General features: G+C 38.4%; 1 protein-coding gene across 2 annotated transcripts in view; it reads right to left on the bottom strand.

The window, feature by feature from the left end:
- Positions 1 to 21414, bottom strand: part of LOC131031593 (acylamino-acid-releasing enzyme 1) — a 273309-nt gene extending 251895 nt beyond the window's left edge. Inside the window, exons 1-2 of one of the 2 annotated variants that reach the window (XM_057962743.2) lie at positions 21260 to 21397; positions 9335 to 9377 (exon numbers count right to left, since the gene is read on the bottom strand). Coding sequence is in view for 1 of the 2 variants with exons in the window: in XM_057962741.2 (XP_057818724.2) it covers positions 21260 to 21369 (110 nt within the window). In the remaining variant the exon portion in view is untranslated. Of the gene's footprint in view, positions 1 to 9334; positions 9378 to 21259 lie in introns of both variants that reach the window. The other variant, XM_057962741.2, reaches the window with a different exon arrangement.
- Positions 21415 to 22580: the final 1166 nt, after the last annotated feature.

Genomic DNA, 22580 nt, shown 5'->3' with positions numbered 1-22580 from the left:
TTTGCCAAAGCTAGCGAACTACCAAAACAGTTGTTAAAGATAGGAATAAAGGTCAAAGTCATACCAGGTACAGTAGTGCATAGTAGAAGCCAAGGTACGAATGAGTGCAGCATTCATTAAAATTTTTTGAAAGGGACAAAGGATGTGGAGGCCACGTCGGCCACACCCAACACAACTCATGGGGTTTTACCCCTTGTTGACGTGTCAAAAGTCGCGGAACTACAACTTCATCCGGCCAATGCAGAATAGAATGCTAAGTATCCTATCCTCTCTTGAGATAAGGAAATACCTAATGCTATGTTAATTTGATCAATGGGGATGACCTCAATGTTTCGGTTGTCAGGTCTTGACTGCAGGATAGCTTAGTAGTTGATGTGTTTTGTTGGGAGCACAAGGGGACTTACATTTTTGCAACAAGATGATCAGCTACGATTCTCAGACTACGAAATAAAACCAAAAGGGAAGGGATAGGAGATCTAAAACTAACAAGACTGGTATGCGGGTAGACGGATTCAACATAACCAATCCCTACTTGGCCAGAATAGCTCACAACCTTGCAGGAACGATGCAATCTTCAAAGGGACTTGGAAAATTTTCAAACTGCAAACGCACAGCTCAGCACCCAATTCTGGTGCAGCTCAGACGGACACCTACAATTGAACTAAGCACAATTCAAAGGCTCAGGTTAACCATACGAAAGGATACACAATCAGTATATCCTCAATGGTATGATCCTGAATCTATCAAATACCTGCACACCCAAAACAGAAAGATCTATCTAAAGTGCTGAAAGAAACCATGCAAACAGGATGAAAACAAGATGATAAACACCAAATCAATGTCTATATATTGGTTTCAGCTGCCTATTACAACAATTTTTGCAGCATCTCTATGCTACTGCTAAGATCTAACCTATTCTAACTTCTAAAATCTAACTCTCTAACAATCTAACCACCAAAATTCTAACCCTTTACAATACAAAGGCCTCTGCCTTTTATAGATTTTACAATATTGAATTGAAGGCTAGGATAGATTGCATCCAAGGATCCTGATCTGCCTTCCAGAAGCTGGCAGCTTTAACCCATGCCCATTAAACTCTTAGTCATCTATCCAACCACTATCCTCAGCTGCCCACAATTGTTTGGCATTAATTTGAGTCTATCCGGTAGTTGGACATAACTGTCCACAACTGAACTGTTTCCCCTTTGTTTCAAAATATCTTGAGTGGGGCCCACAGGCAGTTTTACAATAAAACAGTTTCAGTTCTCAGAAACTGAACTTCTGGAATTAAATCCAGCTATGTATTTTTCCTGAGAATGCATACTTTGTAGCATTCAGAGTGTTCTTTGGTCTTCGATCTCAAGTGGTGGACCTCAGCTTTTTTCAGCGGCACGCTTCCCAATGCTTGGTTCAGATCTCACACTCTTGTAGCGCGCTCTTGCATCTTCTTCTTTTCCAGCTTCCAGTGCCTGGCCTTGATTGCGATGACATCCTGCGACCTGTGAACAATTAATCTCACTTTAATAAATCAATTTGGAAAATTAAAATTAATAAACAAACATCAAATTTTAACGTCTGGCTCTAGAAGCTCTTTGTGAGATGTATCTTTTGAATGTTCTCGCTTTCTTCTCTAGGAATTCAGGACCTTTAGGCAAGTTGAGAGATTTCGTTTCAAGTTAAGGCCACTTCTTTTGAATTCATTAGGGCTTTAGGATTAAAATGCACGAGTTCTCACTTGGTTGACCCCTTGGCAAAACTCGACTCTATAGCCAAATTGTGAACGCCTTTAAAATACTTTCTCCTTTTACCTGGCAAAGTTCGGCCCTCTGAACCAAAATGAGAGTTTTTAGCTTTCCATTTTAACGCCATCCTTATGAAATTTCGTGTGATTTTACCTTTAATCACCTAAGTCCTGGAATTTCAGGAATACTGGAGTTTTGCAAGATTTACCTTTTAAATTTAACCTCCCTTCTGGCAATTTCGGATTCAACGGGTGAAAATCAAGTTTTATTTAAAATCACAATGTTTGCCCACTCAATTTTCGGGCCGTAGAGGCCTTTTGCAAGATTTCAAATTCTCATTTTGGCCTATTTGAGAAAAATGGCGACTTCCATTTAGTGTTCGTTCTCGCCTTAAGTCTTCAACTTCAGGCTAAAAGATTAAAATGCAAGACCACATACCTTTTCGGCCTTAGAAACTTGGTTTGCAAATGCGCAACGTTGAAATTGCTTTTCGACGTTTAAGGCAAAAAAATACACAATGTTGCCCTTTATCTTCAATTTCGGCCAAATGAGCCGTTTTGAGAGTTTGCTTGCATTATGGCCATGTAGGCCGATTTTGAGTTTAAGTGGAAATGACCGACTTTAATTTCCTTTAAAATCGCCAAGTTTGGCCCTCTAAGAAACTCGACTTTAGAAGTTTGGTTTGATTTTGGTTTAGGCACGGTTTAACCTTCTGATCATTTTGGGCATATGAAGAGCCTTTGTGCGGCCTTTTTTCTTTTAGCCATTTTCGGGACAATGAAGCTCTTTGGGCAAATTTGAACTTCGTTGTTCATTTTCGGGAAAATGAAGCTTTTTGCAACATTTGTTTCTTTCCTTTCATCAATTTTTTCGGTTTATGAAAGGCTCTTTTCGGCTTAGAAGGCCATATGGCACGATTTCTAACTTCTGAAGATTTTCGCAAATTTTGGAGGATTTACGCGATTGAGGCTTTCAGCCAATTTCGGCCTGGAAGTCGATTTTGCAAGGCTTAAGTCATTTTCGGCCTACAAGGCCTTTTTGCACGAGTTTGACTAATGGCCTGGTTTTCGGCCTAGAGGCCTCGTTTGCAAACTTTAAACGTTTTACTCCTAACAAAATCCAGTAAAGGGCCGAGTTTGGTTCTTAACCCTATTTGTTTTGAGACGGAAATCGCAATTTCACCCTTAGCCCCCTTTTCGGCCTATTAGACCAATTTGCAAGCCTCTAAATTTTCGGGTTGAATTGCCGTTTTGCAAATTTAAGAATTTCGGCCCATTCGGCCAATTTGTGAACTTTAACATTTTCGGCCCAATGAGGTCCTGGCCCGATTTTGAATTCGAATAGCTTATTTCGGGTATTTGGTTTACCTTGCGAGTTTAGAGTTTTGATTTTCGGTCCTCTGAATTTCGGCCAACATGACCAAAATACGCGCTACTTTCTGAGCTCGTGATTCCTAGTGTGGAATGAGTGATTTGCTTTCTCCTAAGTTTTTTGGCTTACTTGCCGAATTTGCAAACTCTTGTTGATTTTCGGCCCATAGGGCCCTTTTGCAAACTTTATATCTTAATTCAGCCTAGGAAGGGGATTTGCGCGATTTTCCTATTGTTCAATTTTCAAAATGCCTCCCTTTGTATTCAAATGCGGGCTTCCGGCTCAAAATAGGCGAATTTGGCTTGGTGATTTTAGAGGAATGTATGCGAGCTTGTCGTGAATGGTTTCAGATGCCCTCTTCTATAAACCAAAACTCGAGAGTTTAAACAAAATGGGTGACCTCTGCTGGAATACCTTTTCCTCACGCAGGCAGACCGAAGACAAAATGGGGGTCCCCTATAAAGCAAAGGGGCGAGGTGTGCATAACGCACAACACCCCTCCATGTTGAGCTTTGGCTTAAGCACAGCTTGTATACTGTGCAATGCGAAAACTAGGCCAAAATATTGATTCTATTTGTTTTTGCATTTTAAAAAATTCCATACAAGGCACGAGGCTTTGTATCCACTGCCTATACAAGGCACGAGGCTTTGTATCCACTGCCTATACAAGGCGCAAGATGGCCTGCATGGGCCATCCCGTGTGGGGCTCGAGGATTGCAGGTAGCTGCTCGCAATAGCTCCAAGTACCTAAAAAAAATCTTTTAGTATTTTTTTTATTTTGATTTTTTACTTTTTATTTTGTGTTTTGATAACAATAATTGTTTTAATAATCGCAAAAAAATTTATATGTATTTCTTTTTAAAATTCAAATCTATATTGTACTAGACAGGTGGGCCATGGGGCTCATCTACTAAAAAGTTTTGCCTCAAATTTGACTTTCACCAAAATTGACAAATTGGTAGTCAATTTTAACATTTTCGAGCCTTCTAGAAGTGATGGCACAGTCTGTTTGGCCTCAAAATGTCCCAAAAGATCAGCTACCCTCTGGATCTAGATGTGAAACCTCTGCTTCAAACCTTCACCAATTTCACCTCTGGTGTCCAATTCAGAGGAAACAAAAGGCAATTCTGACTTTCTTGGCTTCTCTAAACTCAATGGTGAGCTCAAATTTCCTCTAGAAATCTCCCAATATACCTACACTGAAAGGCAAGAGAAAGGAACCCCCCCAAGAAACAATAATTCCTTCAAGCTTTTCTGATTCTTAATGCAATCATTAGATACAAGAGATGATCATACTTTTCTTTCAAGAACAAATCACTCCATATTATTAACAAGTTGCTAACCCACAACTCACAACTAATTCAGATACCATGTTGGATTTAACTATGAAGCCACCCAAGATCAATGTGACTAAAGGAAAGCAAGACAAGAATCCAAAGATGAATAAACTCGGCACTCTCCTAGCATTGAACTAGACTCATAATCAACTGAGCTAGTGATCTCCTTCTCAGAATAGGGAGAGGTGAGGGTTGTTTATATAAGAAAATATGGGCACATAAATCCAAGAGTAACAATAACTCTCAATAGCCCAAAATAAGAGGGATTTTTACCTACTTGGTAAATGCCAAATACATGGTTATGTCAACTCAGGTAAGGACAAAGAATTGGTTATGGGAAGGTGGCAAATAAATCCAAAGGAGGGTGTGACATTCAACTACCCAAATGTGGGTGTGAATGTGTTGGTGGTGGTTTTATGCACGTTCAACACAAAATAAACTATCCAAAGATATCCTATTCTCTCTTGATCAAAGTCTTCTATGTGCTAAACAACTAAGCTATGTGATCACAAAGACGACTCCAAGGTTCCCAAATGTGTACAAATAGTCTCAATTGGTTCGTTGTCATTTGTTGGTAATCTCAAGGAGGACTTACGTAATTGTTCAAGGAGTTAATCAATCTAAGGATTCTGCTAATTCCTGACACTTATAACTTTCTTTTTCTTTTTGGAATGAATTTAGCAATAAGTTCTTTCCAATCCTACTTCTACTAAGACTCGGAAAAAAGGAAAAACAAGGGGTGAGGGTTTAGGAAGATAATTCTACTCCTAAGCTAATCCTATGAACTCTAGAGACAAAAATTGCAAAAGTGGAATTTAAACAATTCTTGTTTCGCCAAATTCAACAAATACACAAGAATGGTGCTATCTTCTAAGGTATTCAAAAGATTTTCATATCACTTATATTCACCAACATATTGAACAATGAATAGAGTAATAGAAGTTAAGTTTTCATTAACTTGTACTTTGCAAAATAATTGAAAATCATTCAATTATAAAAAATATAAACACGTCAACTCCACATTAAGCAATTTTATCAATCCTTCATTAAATCTATCAACTTGAAAATTAAATCTATTCTAATGAGAGCCAAGAAACCATGCTAACTTGCAAAAGAAGACAAAGATTCACCAAACTTCAATGAATTGTTTATTACATAAGAAGCATCACTACAACAATTTCTCTGAAATCTCTCTTTTACAAAATGAGAGGGAGGAGCCTTAAATAGGAGTATAAAATAAATGAAGGGCTAGGATCAATGGCCAAGATTAAAACATTAAACCCATATTAAGGCAAGCTACAACAATTATCCAAAACGGACCAATGAGAAATAAACAATTATTAAATCTTTCTTTCTTCTAGAAGTGGGCATCCCTTATCCTTTTCTTTGGCAGCAAATTCAATGAACCTGGTCACTATGGGGTCGAGCTCTTCCATTGGGACACTTTGGCATAATGTCGATCTTGTATTCCATCAAGTCCATCTCATCTTCACGTGGCAAAAGTGGCTATCCATTCTATTTCTAATTTTCAAAAAACCATCCTCAATGGACAGAAATGAGGATGCCTTGCTAAAATGTTGCTTCGAGGTTGGATTTGTAGAAGTGGAGAAGTTGCTCTAAACTTTGGCCTTCAAGCTCTCTACATCCAAGTCCTTGTCTTAGACTATTCTTGCTCAAGCACATTGGAGACTGTGACGAAGACCTTGTCTTAGATAGCTTTGATTGTTTCTTCTATTTCGGCACCATCAATCTTCATCTTCTCCAAAACTTCTCCTCTAGCCACCAAGGTGTGATACCATGTGCTGAAGTCATATGATGCCCTAGCATCAATTACATTTTCATTAACTAAGTCTTGTTCAAGAATTCCTTTCAGCAACTTTAGACATGGGATTGTCTTCTCTTGAATAGTTTGAAAATCTTCCCAGAACTCAACTATGTCTTGGATTCTATATATGAATGGAGAGATCCGACCATAGACCTATGCCAATTCTTCCACGAATTTGGTGGCCTTGTCTGCAACTTCTGCAATCCATTCCTCAGCTTCTTTGGCTACCATCTTCATTCCTTCAAAGCTCTTGACTAATTCTTGTGGAAGAGCCAAAGGTGGAGTGACTGCTGCCTCTTCTCTTCTAATAGGGTTTATCAAATGTCGGATATAATCCTTCAATTGTTCATTCTCTACTTTGAGTTTGTCCTTTCCTTCCTCCTTCCTTAGCCTTTCCTTGATGGCCTTGACTAAATCATCTAACTCCTGGACTTCCCGTTCCTTTGTAGCAGGACCTAAGTCCATAATCATTAGCTCGTAATCTTCAGGAGTGATGTCCTCTTTTATTTTGTCAACTTTTGGAATGGCCACCTATACTGAACAAGATCTTGTGCCATCTTTATGGATTAAGGAATATTTCTTTGCCTTCTTCTTTTCCACATGCCAGTTTAATCTATCTAAGAACTCTGTTGAATCGTCCACTAGTTGGACTTCTATAATAGCTTTCCTTTTCATTCTTTCTATTAACCAATCTGGTAACATTGGCTATTCAATGCCATCATCTTCTTCATTTCCTTCATTTCCCCCGAGTGTGGAAATTGTTTCCTACTGAAATTCTCCTTCTAAGGTATCAACTTCATTATTCTCCAATTCCTCATCCATTATTGTCACTGGATTATCAAGGCAATCAGGAACAACTTGCTCCTGGACTAGTTCTTCACAAATTGGAGGAGGAATTTCCATCTCAATTTGTAGATTGTCTGCAACTAGAGCTTTGTTCCTATCTATGGATGAGCCAACTTCTTCAACCAAAGAAGTGTTGGTAAAGGAAGATGCATTGTTTGTTTTTTGCTTCTTGTGTATAATTTCCTCATCTGAAGTCCTCTTTGTTCTTGGCCTTAGTGAACTCTTTGTTGTGTCCTTCCTTTTCCATTTCCACTTTCTATTTTCTCGGCATTGTGAGTCACTTCATATTCATCGGAAGAATAGGAATCCATGCTTCCTATTAAATTATAGGTGAAGACAATATTCTTCTCCATGAGTTTGTGAGTCTGCTGATCCATCCACCACTTAGTGTATTTCATGACTGGCCTCATCAATGTATCCAAATCTGAAAGCTCAGGTTCAGACCAATCTGTTGCAGGAAGAGGTTTATCTTTTTCTTCTTCATAGCATGGTTGGGTGTAATCTCCACCATCTTCCAGTTGATCAGGTATGGGGAAAATATCAATTGTTTTGATCATACCGATATCCTGGACCACATTCTCTTTCTTGTTTCATACTCATCAGCCGCATTGGCCTAGAAATCCTCAAGATCAACTCTGTGTTTATACTTCTTTTTGTTTACCATCCCAATATGGTGATGGGGATCAAAGTTGGACCTTGATCAATAGGAGGATGGGTACCATTGCATTTCCACATCTACCTTATCAGTTGCATGTGTTGATGGACATGATTCTAACATCTTTCCAACGAAAAGAGGAAAAGAAATTCCAGCCTTTTTCTTGCCTCTTTGGATTTTCTCATATGTGTCCAGCTGTCCGATGACTTCCAACAGTATCATCTTATGCGTAGGATATCTTGGAAGTTTGTATAGGAATCATATAAATCCTTGGACCCTCAGGTATGTGAATCTGGGGAATTGAATATACCAAGATCCAAACTTGCCTATTAAATCCTTGGCCTCCTATATCAATCGTTGATGAGAGCATCCTTGAAATATCCTGGTGATGTACATTAGGAATGCACCATTGACTCTTTTGATATGAGATTTCTCCTGTATATGCAATTGCGGATAACAGTCATATGCTTTGAATTAACCATCCTTGTTTCCCACAACGCCTTTGCATTCAATCCCTTATATCTGTAACATCTTCCCAGCATGTAAATGATGTAGGAACTCATGTAAAAAGACTTTGTGTGCTCCATGTTTCTCAGCTGCTCATCTATGCTATTACTGATTATTTTTGCCCAATTTATCATCTTGACACCAGAAGTGACCTCCTCAATGAAGTAGAACATCCAAGGCTCGAATGGGGAGGCTTGAGGGCTTCCCATGACTCTATTTAGCAATAGGATGAGGTCTCCATACTGTTCCTTGAAATCTGTCCGAAAAAGTTTCTTAGGCATTTTGGTATGATGAACCCTTGGCTTTTGCAACCATTGCTTGTTGATTGCTTCAGCACAAGACTCGGGTTTTGCTTCAAAAATTCTTAAGGTCTCCTCTTTGGTCTTGTATATGGTGGAATGGTAATCTAGAATGCCAAATGCTTCTTTGATGGTCATTTCTCCAAGGTAGGCCAACACTCTGCCATCAAATGCCACAACTTGTCTCTCATAGATGTTGTAATGTCTAGCACATTCTACTATTAGCTCATTGCATTGCATAGCTCAAGGAAATCAGCTGCTTGGACAATTCCATTTCTCATCATTTTGCATGCTAAGGGTAAAGGAAAACATTCATCAAGCCCGTACATTCTTTTCTTGAAGTCTTTGAGTCCACATGACCAAGGTTGGTATCTCCAACCTTCTTCCATTTTGTCACAATCTTGGACTCCAATTATGGTCCTTTGTTATCGAACTTCATCTACACCTTTTTGGAAATCCCTCCTTGAGTCAACATTTACCACTTGAAAAATATGAAAATTTTCTAAGTTAAAAAAAATAGGGGGTTTGATGTTCATTTCCAGCCTAGAGTGCAAAGTCTGATGGAATTTCAAAGGATGATTCTGATTTAATTTACAAAATTCTAGAAATTCTAACTAAAAATCAGACTTAGTGAAATTTTGGAAATTGAAATCAAGTCTAATTGTAAAATTTTTGCCTCCAAATCTGCAAAAAAGCGTAAAAAGCAAGATGGTCTTGAGTAAAATTTAAAGAATGATTCTGATTTAACTTACAGAATTGAAATCAAGTCTAATTGTAAAATTTTTGCCTCCAAATCTGCAAAAAAGCGTAAAAAGCAAGATGGTCTTGAGTAAAATTTAAAGGATGATTCTGATTTAACTTACGAAATTCTAGAAATTGTAACTAAAAATCAGACTTAGTGAAATTTTGGAAATTGAAATCAAGTCTAATTGTAAAAATTTTGCCTCCAAATTTGCAAAAAAGAGTAAAAAGAAAGATGATCTTGAGTAAAATTTAAAGAATCTGAAATGAAAGTTCTCTTGCAAGTCTAGAAAATTAGAAATTCAGACTGAAATTGTCTTCAAGTCTGAAAGAAATTGAAATTCTGAATAAAAAACTGCCTTCAATCCAAAGTAAACCTAAGAATTTTGATGAAATCCTTTAAATTGCTTTAAGGAATCTCTTTCAACTTTGTCTCCAAGTGTAGAAGTTGACCTGAAATTCTCCTAGAAGTTGCCTTGAACCTCCAATTTACTTCAAAATTTGCTTTGAAGTTTAGAAAAAATTGTTTCCTAAGCTTCAACTTTCAGCCTTGAGAAGTGATTTGTAAGTGAATGAAATGCCAATACTCATGTTTATAGAGAGGTCGAACTCTTGCTTTGTTTTATTTTTTTGGGTTTTATTGGAAACGAATTTGGTCTTGTTTTGAACACCAAGTTGAACCTTCTCTTGCTTTCTTGCTTTCAAATTCTCAATGGTGATCTCTTGTGCTTTCTTCTAGAACCTTTTTTTTATGGCAAACTTCATTTCTTGATTTGAATTTTTCACACTCACTAACACTTAGCCAATTTCTATCCACCTTGGGAAGACTTGCTTGTAATCATGGAATTTCTTCATGTCTAGGCAGACTTGGTACTTGGTTGAGGTATTCCTTCAAGGGTGGACTTCATACTTAGTCAAGGAATCCATCACTAGGGGCGGACTTGGCATCACAACAAGGAATTTCAATGCAAGGGAGGGTGGGCTTCATGGTTGAACAAGGATTTTCCAATGCCTTAGGTGGACTTGGCTTGGAAACAAGGATTTCTATCATTCCTAGGGCAGATTTCACTAGAGGACAAGGAAGTTCATCTTGCTAGGGGCAGACTTTCCATGGAACTGAGGATTCTTGGCATAGACTTATACTTAGCCAATTTATTGTGATCTTCCATTAGCATTCCTGACATTATCCTTTGAATTCGAAGGTGGTTCCACGTCTGGTTTGTTCTGGATGAATTCTCTTGGCTTGATACTTCTCCTGACTCAGTAACTACTCGCAATCCCGAGAAAAGCAAAAAGCAACTTTCTATTTTTAGAAGAAGCAGAACAAAAAAGCAAGTTCCCGGATTGGCCCTGAAATGCCAAAAATGAAACTTTTGAAAAAAGCAAAAAACAAAATTAAAAAAAAATTTTAAAAAAAAAGGCAACTTTCCTAAAAATAGGAAGTTGTCAGAACTAATCCCAAAAAATTGCGTTTTTACTCCGACCTGTCTGAGCACATCCATAGCATCCGAATATTCTTTTGATCATTCTTTCTCCTCATTGATTTGATGACCGAATTTGAAAAACTTGACTCATTTGCAAAGGCGAGTGACAAGAGACTGTTGTGCAAATCGCACACCCATCCCCGTCTTGGACAGGGACCCCCCCAGTTTGTGCCTTTTTGTCCTTGTGGAAGAGGAAGGGGATATGAAGGGTCAAGTGCCGCTAAAACCAAATTCGGCCTCTAGGGCCATATTGCGAACTTAAAACTCCCCAATTCTCGCAAAGTCGCCTAAATGTGAAGAAAGAGTTAAAGCCTGCAATGACTTTGAAATGCCGATTTTCGCCAAGGGATACAAAGGAGATAAAGAATGCAAAGTGTCAAAAAATTGACAAAACTCCTTCAAATCCTGAAATTCGCACTAAGGGGGAAAATTACATGAGTTTCTAAAAATTGGCAAAATGGGTGAAATCCCGGAAATTAGCCGGTATTGGATAAAATACAAGAGGTAAAACTTGACAAACTCCTCCCATTCACCAGAAATTGCACAATGAGGGACAAGTGATAGTTGAAAAGTTTTTAAAATTTGCAAAACCCCCCTCAAAATGTCGAAAATCGCATTTTAGAGGGTAAAGTGCGAAAGGGAAAGAAGTTTGCAAAACACTCCAAAATCCCGAAGTTTGCAAAACAATCCAAAATCCCGAAGTTTGCAAAACACTCCAAAATCCCGAAGTTTGCAAAAGTGCCCAAAATCCCGAAATTCACCATAAAGGGGTGAAAATGTCAAAGTTTGCAAAAGTTTGCAAAAGTGCCCAAAATCCCGAAATTCACCATAAAGGGGTGAAAATGTCAAAGTTTGCAAAAGTGCCCAAAAGTGCCCAAAATCCCGAAATTCACCTTAAAGGGGTGAAAATGTTAGTTTTTAAAGTTTGCAAAAGAGCCCAAAATCTCGAAATTCACCATAAAGGGGTGAAAATGTCAAAGTTTTTAAAGTTTGCAGAAGTGCCCAAAATCCCGAAATTCACCATAAAAGGGTGAAAATGTCAAAGTTTGCAAAAGTGCCCAAAATCCCGAATTTCACCATAAAGGGGCGAAAATGTCAAAGTTTTAAAAACCTTGCAATTGCTCTCAAACCCCCCGAAAATGTGAAAATAAAATAGCAAGGCGTTAACTTAAAGTTTGTGGAAGTGCCATTTAGGCCGAATTTCAAAAACGTCTAAGTATGAACTTTTTTTTAAAAACTTTTCGAACGCCCCTCTTGCCCGAAATTGCCAGGAACAACTAAATTCGCGGAAGGAGTAAAAGCGTTAAAACTTGGGAAATTTTCAAATCACCCTCCAGGCGTTAAATTTAATGTTTGTTAAATTAATTTTAATTTTTCAAATTAATTTATTAAAATGGGATTAATGGTTTGCAAGTCGCGGGACGCCATCGCAGAGAACCAAGCGAAGGCCTGAAAATGCAAATCGAAGAGGGATCGCAACCAAGGCCAAGCGCTGGAAGCTAGAGGAGAAAAGATGCAATGCAGGATCAAAGCGATGAAGCATTGGGAAGCGTGCCACCCGGGCAACAAGTTAAAGTTCACCACCAAAGACCAAAGAACACTCCGAATGCAACAATCATGCATTCTCAGGAAAAGTACACAGCTGGATTTAACTCCAGAAGTTCAGTTTTTTTAAAAACTAAAACTATTTTATTATAAAACTGTCTGTGGGTCCCGCACAAGATATTTTTGTGGACAGTTATGTCCAACTGCCAAATTGACCGAATTAAAGCCAAATAGTGGCAGGTAGTTGGAATTGTGGTTGGTTGGATAACTGAGAATTGATTGGGCATGGGTTAAGGCTGCCAACTTTTGGATGGCAGGTTGCAGCCCTTGGATGCAGTCAATCCTAGCCTCTGATTCAATATTGTAAAAACTATAAAAGGCAGAGGCCTTTCTTTTGTAAAGGGTTAGAGATTTTTGTTAAATAGTTAGACTCTGGTGAGAGAGTTAGATTTTAGAAATTAGAATAGGTTAGATCTTAGCAGTAGCATAGGGATGCTACAGAAATTGTTGTAATAGGCAGCTGAAATCAATATATAGACATTGATTTGGTGTTTATTGTCTTGTTTTCATCTTGTTTGCATGGTTTCTTTCAGCATTTTAGATAGATCTTTCTGTTTTGGGTGTGCAGGTATTTGATAGATTCAGGCTCATACCATTGAAGATATACTGATTGTGTATCCTTTTGTATGGTTAACCTGAGCCTTTAATTGTGCTTAATTCAATTGCAGGTGTCCGTCTGAGCTGCGCCAGAATTGGGTGCTTAGTCGTGTGCCTCCAGTCTGAAAATCTTCCAAGTCCCTTTGAAGATTGCACCGTTCCTACAAGGTTGTGAGCTATTCTGGCCAAGCAGGGATTGGTTATGTTGAATCCATCTACCCGCATACCCGTGTTGTTAGTTTTAGATCTCCTATACCTTCCCTTTTGATTTTATTTCATAGTCTGAGAATCACAACATGCTAGCTTGTTGCAAATCATAAGTCCCCTTGTACCCCAAGCAAATCACATCAATCACTGAGTAATCCCGCAGTCAAGACCTGACAATCAAAACCTTGAGGTCGTCCCCTTTGATCAACAAAACCAGCATTAGGAATTTCCTTATCTCAAGAGAGGATAGGACACTCAGCGAGTACATTCTATTATACGTTGGCCGGATGGAGTCGTAGCAATGCGATTTCAAACACGTCAACAAAATTGGCGCCAGAAGGAGGGATATTTGATGAATGTCCAAACAGCTAAATCCAGATCATATCAGTCTATATTTGTGAAGAGTAACCTTATAGCTTCTTTACCCTCCTCCGCGTCAATAGAATTGGCGCTAGAAGGAGAGTGTAATGCAGTATGGTATTGCCGCATGAATTCTCGCTCGACCTTCCCCTTGAATAGCCTAGTCAAGGACTGAATCAGTCATATATTGCAGATCAATTACGAGCACTTGCTTGGAAATCAGAAGCAAATCACCCTCATTTCAGACAAGTAAGTTGCACTATTAATCAAGAAGAAGAAAAGGGTCTGCAACTAGAGATTGTGATCGGGGAAAAGCTAGATAGACAAAGGATCGCTGCCCTTCACAAGCGAGGTTTTAAAGAGATCCGACAGTTTTCCTTCCAGTCCGCTAACATGGTCAGAGATGGGTCTGCCCATTAATCCTCCTCAACCAGGAAGAGATCCCGAACCAGTGATACAGCCAGATTTGAACTTCAACGACGAACAAGAGAACCTCATCACAGAGTTATATAGCTTGGCCCGGTCCGTAAAAAGAAATTATCCCGACTGGTCTCGAATTCGTTTTATCCTTGAGAAGGAACAGGAGATTGCTGATCGCATCGACGCACAGAATCAAAGAGATCAGGAAGAAGCTAATTTAGCTCCTGCACCTGCTCCCGCACTATATCAGCAAAATTGACATTGAAAATAACTCACGCTGGAACGAATTGGATCTTTCTCTCCGGAGAGGTTCAAAAGAGTCCTAAAGTCTAGCCTGGAGCGGGAAAGATTTGTTGGATTTCACTTTTACAAGCGCAAAATTTATCACCGGGTTGCAGACCCCAGTGAGCCCAGTTCTTCAGACCAGCAGTTTGCTGCCCCAACAAGCACAGTTTTTACAGCTCCAACTGTTGTAAGTCCAATTCCCATTGTAGTTCAAATAAATCAGCCACAGATGGCGCATAATCCACCTGCCCCAAATGGTGCCACTTGGTTGGTAGATAATCCGTCACCACTAATTTTTACAGCTTACCATGATATGCCCAAAAGCCCAAATAGGTTTTGTTCTATTTTTCACGTAAATGATCCAAACAGAATAGCAGAAGAGCATGTTAAAATATTTGAAGATGTGTTACGCAATAGACAGATTGAGTATGCAGACGTTGCATGTAGACTTTTCCCTTATTCATTGGGGGAAGACACATTTTACTGGTTTATCCACTTGCCAGTATCTTCCAAACCGATACTAAGAGGGGGGGTTGAATCAGTACAGGCACAAAAACTTTTCCTGAACCGGTTTGATTGCAGACTAAAAACTACTGGCAATCCCTAACACCGGTCCAAACCAGATTACTACCGGTTAAACACAGTGCAACTGTGAAAGACATGAACCGGTCAATCTTCTTAACTCTTCATACAACCTACTCCCTCATTTCCACTTTGTTCTTATGCATAAACAGATAATCTATCATCAGAGATACAATAACTAGCTAAATCAACATGATTCACCGCTTGACAGAAAACAACAAAGCATCACATGAAAAAGACATCACATATGACACATATTTTTTCACGTGGAAACCCAACTGGGAAAAACCACGGTGGGGATGAATACCCACAAGTAGTTTTGAACTCTTTAGAAGTCCGCTCTGTTAGAAGCCTAGTCCGGTTATAGACTGTTACAACAGGTTCTATTAGGAACCGATCCTGTTAGGGATCACCCGGTTAAGGGATGGCTAGAATACCCGGTTAAGGGTTAAACCCTGTTAGAGGTTACCTTGTTAGAGGATTTTATGAACTCAATGGCTTTGAGTCACCCTATTAAAGGATTTACAGCAAGCTGGTTAAAGCTACCCTATTAAGGGATTTTTCAATTGTTGAAATGATTAGAGATCGACAGGTATTACAATGATCTGGTAATAGCACTCAATGCAAAAGTATATCCGCTTTAGTTCCTTCCTTCTGCACACACCCTATGCAGGTATCAATCCTCTCAACTGGTCTGGCAAGAATCACATATCTCTGCACATAGATACACACATAACATTTGCCAACAACCTCAGTATGAAACATCACATCGACCTTATAGGAAACATATAGGTCGGTAGCATAAACCCTAAACGCTAAACACTTAGGTTGAGAAATTTAGTCAGTTCAATCCTGACCATTAGGTTGAGAAATTTAGTTGGTTCAATCCTAACCATTGAACACTATTCATTTGAATACAACGGTCTTGAACAAATCTCAAGACATTCTCCATCGTTCGTTCTTCGCCGCTCCTTGGAGGTGATAACCCATCACGCATTCTCCACCGTTTACAGTGACTTCGCACATTCCCGAGGTAGATAGGATCAATCTCCTTCACGTGCACGAGGCTGACTTGGCAACACGATCTGATCTCTATTACAATGCTAACTCATCACACAATGCCATCGGTTGAAACACACAGGCTTGAAACACTTCAACCGGAAACCCTGAAGCTGAGACTACCAACCGCTAGTTATGCCATATGAACCCTAGATACAAAACATTCCTTATACCGGTTCTCGGTCCGACATACCGGTTCCGGTTCACAACATCATACCGGTTCACTTGAACAAGCATACCGCTTCACTTTTTCACATATGTCGGTTCACGACATCATACCAGTTCTCTTTGAGCATATTGACATCAATGACAACACAATATCATCATGTCAACATATTCTGCACATATGCCAACAATACTGGTAATCCAAGAGACCTTACATACTTTCAAAGAAGACTAAACAATTTTGCAACTTCAAGGAATTGACTCGCGAATGATTTAGCAATGAAGGGCACGTTTTTGGATTTTTGGGTTTAAAATTTGCAGAAAATAAATAGGGAAGGGTTTACAAAGCTAGGCTAACTTAATCTAGAGCTAAGAACAAAGAGACAAGGATCACTTGAGCGAAATCAAACCAAACTCTGCTTCACCAACACAGTACAACTACACAAAGGCGGTGCAATCTTCAGAGGTTGTGCAATAGTTTTTCATATCACCAATGAATGCCATCAAATCGAACAACATTCATCCGATGATCGAAGTTGAGTCTACACAGATAAAAGGGCTCAGACTAACCTTGCAAAGTTAACAACAATCAGCTGCTAACAAAAGGTATGAGCACAGATTTCACTACAAGCAATCTCATCAATCATGTTCATCTAATTACTTGAAAACAAATCTATTCTAAGTGAAGAGAGTGAAACCATGCAAGTCATAAAACAGCACAAGAATACACCAACAAATTGAACAATGTATTAAGTTAACTGATTCAAAACTTATAGCAACAATCTCAGAATCAATCTCTCCTGCTTACAAATGAAGAGGTCACCCCTTTATATAGGCTTCAAGCCTTGGCTACACGCAAAACCCTAATTAGGGTTTTCCCTAGGAGATTCCCACACATGATGCAACAAGGTGGGAATATTCATTAAATGCCCACTTTTCCCATTTACAACAAATTCCTACATGCCCAAAATGGCGTCATCCACTTGTGCATTAAATGCACCATCTTCATCAAATTCGCCCAACATGCAATAAAGATTCCTCCATGCAAAATTGCTCACGCTGCCATAAATGCCCATCATCTCCACATGCGACGGTTGTATGCAAAAAGAATCAGCCATAATGCCTTAAATGTGACGGCTACATGCAAAAAGATGCTCCACTACCTCAGCATGTGTTGACCTGGCTGCCACTTAGCGAGAAACCCCTAGAGAGAGAAAACTCCTAGAGAGAGAAAACTTTATCTGGGAAGAATTTTCTTGAGATTTTGAATTTGCCCTATCTTGGAGGAGATTTTTCATGAATTTCAACATCTCCTATTTTTTAGGATTTTTTTCAAATTTGAGTTTCAAGGTCCAGGAGAGAAAATTCTCTCACGATTCCAAATCTATCATCATTTTGAAATTTGGATGATTTTTTATGCCCGAAAATGGATTTTTCAATTTTTTTCCAAGAGGAATTTTCTTGTTCAGTTCATCCTTGATTCCTTCCTTGCCTTGGAATTTTCTTTCACTTTCAATTCGTACTGGTGTGGAATTCATGTTGTGAAGGAATTCTCCTTTGGAAAGAATTTTCTTCCTTACCCCTGTCCAGCACTTCATCTCCAACTTGGGCACTACAAACACCTGGTGAAGGAATTTTGCTTGAGGAAAAAATCCTCCATACCCTTCATTTGGTGCCCATTCTTGACCTTGATTCTACTTTACCCCTAAGGAAGGAAATTCTTCATGCCTTAGCCAATTTTTCATGATTTCCAAGAATTCTATCCTAGAGGAAGGAATTTCCAACACTTAGTCAATTTTTCCACTTTCCTGGAATTTTGTCCAAAAGGAAGGAATTTCCAACACTTAGTCAATTTTTCAATTTTTCTAAGAATTCTATCCTGAAAGAAGGAATTTCCAACACTTAGTCAATTTTTCCACTTTCCTAGAATTTTGTCCTAAAGGAAGGAATTTCCAACACTTGGTCAATTTTTTCCACTTTCCTGGAATTATGTCCTGAAGGAAGGAATTTCCAACACTTAGCCAAATTTTTACTTTCCCTACTTTTTAGGAATTTTTTTAAATTTGAGTTCCAGGGTCCAGGAGAGAGAAAATTATCTCACTTAGCCAAATTTGTCATCATCTTGAAATTCGGATAAATTTTCATGCCTGAAAGAGGATTTTTCAAATTTTTTTCTTGAGGGGAATTTTATTTTCAATTTCATCCTTAACTTCACATTTCCATGCCTTGGAATTCATCCTTCAATCTTGGGCATTGGAAGGACCCTGTGGAGGAATTTTCTTTTGGAAGGAAATTCCTTCCCTTCCCTAGTTTGGCACTCCTCTTTATCCTTGGGCACAAATTCCACACAGCGGAGGAATGTTGACTTTCTTGACTTTTCCTTGACACCTCTATTTTGGCGCCCAACTTCCTGTCTGGGTGGAATTTTGGCATGATGAAGGAAAAAGTGGTGTGGAGGACACCCTTGCTTGAGCGCTCTACTTGACTCTTGGGCGTTGAATCAACATGGTCAAGGAATTTTGGGGGTGGAGGAAAATTCTTCCACCACCCCATTCTAGCGCCCATCATTCCTCTTGAATGCCAATTTGACCTTGTGCTAGAAAATTTGTTGTGGAGGAAATGGCCTCATTTTGGCACCCACTTGCATTTGCATGCATTCTTTTGATGAGGGATTCTTGCTTGGATTTTTATCCAGACTTAGCCATTTTTGCACTCTTTCCAGATTGAGGGTGCCATCTTTGGAATTGAAGTGGATTTTTGGCTCTGCCAGACTTGAAGATTTTTCAGTGATTTCCACTTCTAGAATGAGTTCCACACTTAGCCAATTTTGACCAAAAGCCTGCTTTTTCAAATTTTTTGGATTTAGAAATGTTCAGGAATGCTCAGTCTTCAGTGTCTACCTGTGAAGAACCTACCCAAAATAGACTTTCCCAAAATAGTAAGTGTTCCAAAATGTTGAGATTAGGGAGAAAGATGATGCAGAGACACTTACTAAAAATAAAAAACTGTTAAAAATAATAAGTTTGATTTTTGGCAAAATTAGACCAATCCGGGAGGTAGTGAAATCCCTAAAAGATAGTAACTTTCTAAAAATAGAAAGGTGCTCAGAATTCTCTCAAATTTCACATGTAGGTTCCTTAAAGGGTCCTGATTCTAATGCAATGATTAGTTTTTTCAAAACCCTAAAGGAAAGGCCTCAAATCCAAGTTTGAAGGATGAAACCCTTAAAACGGACAAAACAGACTCTATACTTAGCCAAATTTGCTCAAACAAGCTGCAAACTTGATCAACTTCACCGAAAACATATGCAAACCGAGGAGACCGAAGAGACTGCAGTGAAAAGACCCAAAAAAACACAACCAAAAGACAAAGAGGACCTAAAAAGTAGGGGGTCCCCATTTGCAATGGGGCAATGTGTGAAAACGTCACAACAGTATCATTTTCAATATAGTCATTGATCAAAATTTTAATCAACTGAATATCTTATAGTGTATAATTTATATGATACATAGCTCTGCCAAAAGCTTATTTGTATAAAGAAACAATGAACAAATCAATATTTCTCATATCCTTTACTTATATGCCCATTGACCTAAATTATTTTCAACTTATTAGATCTCTGCTTGCGAAATCACAAAAGCTAATACAAAAAGGAATAGGTGACAACATAGAATAGAATTCAATATGTGTGCTCAAGTTTACCTTTTTGTTTGCAGAAAAATTTAAGGATTCACCCTCCTAAGCTTTATAGAGCTATTAACGTAAAAGAGCCACGCCTGCTCTTGTCACTTGACCCAACACAACTATATTTTGATCATAAAGTATCACTTAATCATTTTAGCCCACCTATATACCCCACGGCTAAAAAGTTTTCATCGGTGTTATCTTTAGAAATATAGTGAAGTAATTAGAGCACCAACAGTAGGGTCGTGATAGTTTTGAGGGGCAGGCAAATTTTCAAATGATCCTTTATTAGATGGAGGCTTGTACTGAAATTTTTTGAATATTAACATAAATTTGAAGCGTTCTACTACAACAACAATAATAACCACAATTTCAATTAACTTAAATAACAATTGACTCGTAGAATTGTGGAAAATGTCAATTTTTCAAGGTTTTATACTAGGTGATTTAACCTTAAGGGAGGAAAGTAGTTAGGCTTTTTACTACTGGTGTCCTAGGCTTGTCATGTGTCAGTCTATTGTTTTCAACATCGGATTCAGAAGCAAAAACAGTTCCGGTCTCTAGTAACAGATAATGCATCTTTGTTTGACAAGTACCATTTGCGTTCTTTGAACAAGAAGCTTAGCTTGTATTCCCTCATGCTAGCAACTTTATTGCGAACACCGGCTCTCTACAGCTAACCATTCTCCCTTATACATTTTTCCACTAATATGTTTTCTTCATCAATTGACAAATAGTAACGTTTTGGCTTGTGGGGTGATACTAAAAGCAAGGATTCAAGCGCTTTAGGAAAAATGTTATAGTAGCATTCATATTGTCGATGGATAAAATGAATTCTTGAGATAGTTTAGCATGAATGTAAACATGTTTCTTTAAGCACAAAACTTTAACGGCTTAAAAACAAGAACAAATAAGGAAGTTAAGAAAAAAGCAAACCAAGCAGGAAAGAGCAAAGTGGTACCACTGGGAAAATGGGGAAAAAGAGACTGTCTTGCACAATTCATGAACCTATTACTATTGTGCACCACTGCAAGCCTTCACGGCTAAGTCGAAATTTTTCCTCAATCTACAGAATAAACCAAGTGTGTAACCAACCCAATGAACAGAATCGCTATAAATGCATATTAAAGGATAACTGCAGGAATGAAAACTCAACTTAAAGAAGTTAGAACATCCATCTTATGCTCTTGTATGGATGTTTTTCCTGAGCTGGGGAGGCTCCATGCTCAAATGTCTCATATAAACCCCACAAAAATTAGCTTAACAAGCACACTGGTAAAAAAATTATACATAAACATATAAACGTGTTTCTATTGACAGAGTCAAAGGGAAACCCAACAAGTTTTCCAGGTTTACGGATAGAACGTTATTGCCATACTAAACATACCAGTTTTCCTTATCAATTTGTGTCGTTTACACAACAAAATATTAAAACAGTGCAAGTTATTTACTTTGACTTGGAATTGTGGGACCAAAATAGGTACTTACATGCAGAGCGAAGGAAACGGATATCGAGATCGAGATCGAAATCGATAGAGGGACGAACGACGGCTATGGTTCAGGTGTACATTTACTTCTGGCAATATCAATGCCATCATATCCTAATGATTTTAACCAATCCCCAATTCCTACTCACCTTCAACAGTATTTTAAGCATTTCCATTTGATACCTTAATTTGACAGGCGTATTTCTTGCGACATTTATTTATATAATATTATTTAGTAGCACAGCATAACAATTGTATTTTGATGTACAATGGGTACTCCAAAGAGGCGTGGAAGGTCAATAAGGAAAAAAAGGTTTTTTTATTTTTTTTATTTTTTTTTTGCATACATCTTTGTTATATATGAGGTCAATTGGTAGGTTATTTAGCAAATGATTTTATTTGCACAACAAATATCTCAAATGGAGAAGTGATAGTTTCAAATCAACTTTGCATTGGCTTACAGGGATTTATACATGACTGAAAAAAAAAATTGAATAAGGAAGATAATCAGGCATCATAACCAATAGGCTCATGTTATGTTTGCAATAGGGAGAGAATGAGAGAGAGCGAGAGATTAAGGGGGGAAGATTAAGACAAAGGGGTAAGGAGATAGAGATAGAGAAGAAGATAAAGATGGAGATAGACGAGAGGGATATGGGGAGAATGAGAGGAAGAGATGAAGAGATAGAGTGGACATAGATAGATGGAGATGGGAGAGATAAATATATGAAGAGGGAGAGAATGATAGGGGGGAGATAGAAATATAGAGATAGGAAGTTATGGGGGAGGGGGGGGGGGGGGGGGAGAGGGGATAGGTAGAGAGAGGGAAAGATAACTAGATAGAGATTGAGGGAGAGCTGGAATAACAAATATGGAGAGATAGAGACAAAGAGGTAAAGAGATATAGATAGAGAGATATAAGAAGATGAAGAGGAAGAGAGAGGGAGATTGATATATATATATATATATATATATATATATATATATATATATAGAGAGAGAGAGAGAGAGAGAGAGAGATGGGGAGAGGGGGAAGATATAGATATATAAATATATGGATTAAAAGAGATAAATTGAGATATAGATAGAGAGGGGTGAGAGAGATGGGGGGAAAGAGTGAGAAAGAAAGAAAGTGATAGAGATAGTTAATAGAGAGAGGGAGATGGAGATGGAGATGGAGATGGAGATAGAGATAGGCAGGGATAAATAGGGAGTGTGTATGTGTATATGAGAGAGAGGGAGAGTGGTGCAGGAGCACCTCGTTGAGTCAAACTCCTATTTTTGGGTATTTCATGCTTTTATGTTTGTAAAGTCTTGTGTTA

The sequence above is a fragment of the Cryptomeria japonica genome, chromosome 2 (genome assembly GCF_030272615.1).
Source record: "Cryptomeria japonica chromosome 2, Sugi_1.0, whole genome shotgun sequence".
NCBI lineage: Eukaryota > Viridiplantae > Streptophyta > Pinopsida > Cupressales > Cupressaceae > Cryptomeria > Cryptomeria japonica.
Note: the sequence above shows the minus strand (reverse complement) of the source record. Positions and strands in the feature narration are given on the sequence as shown.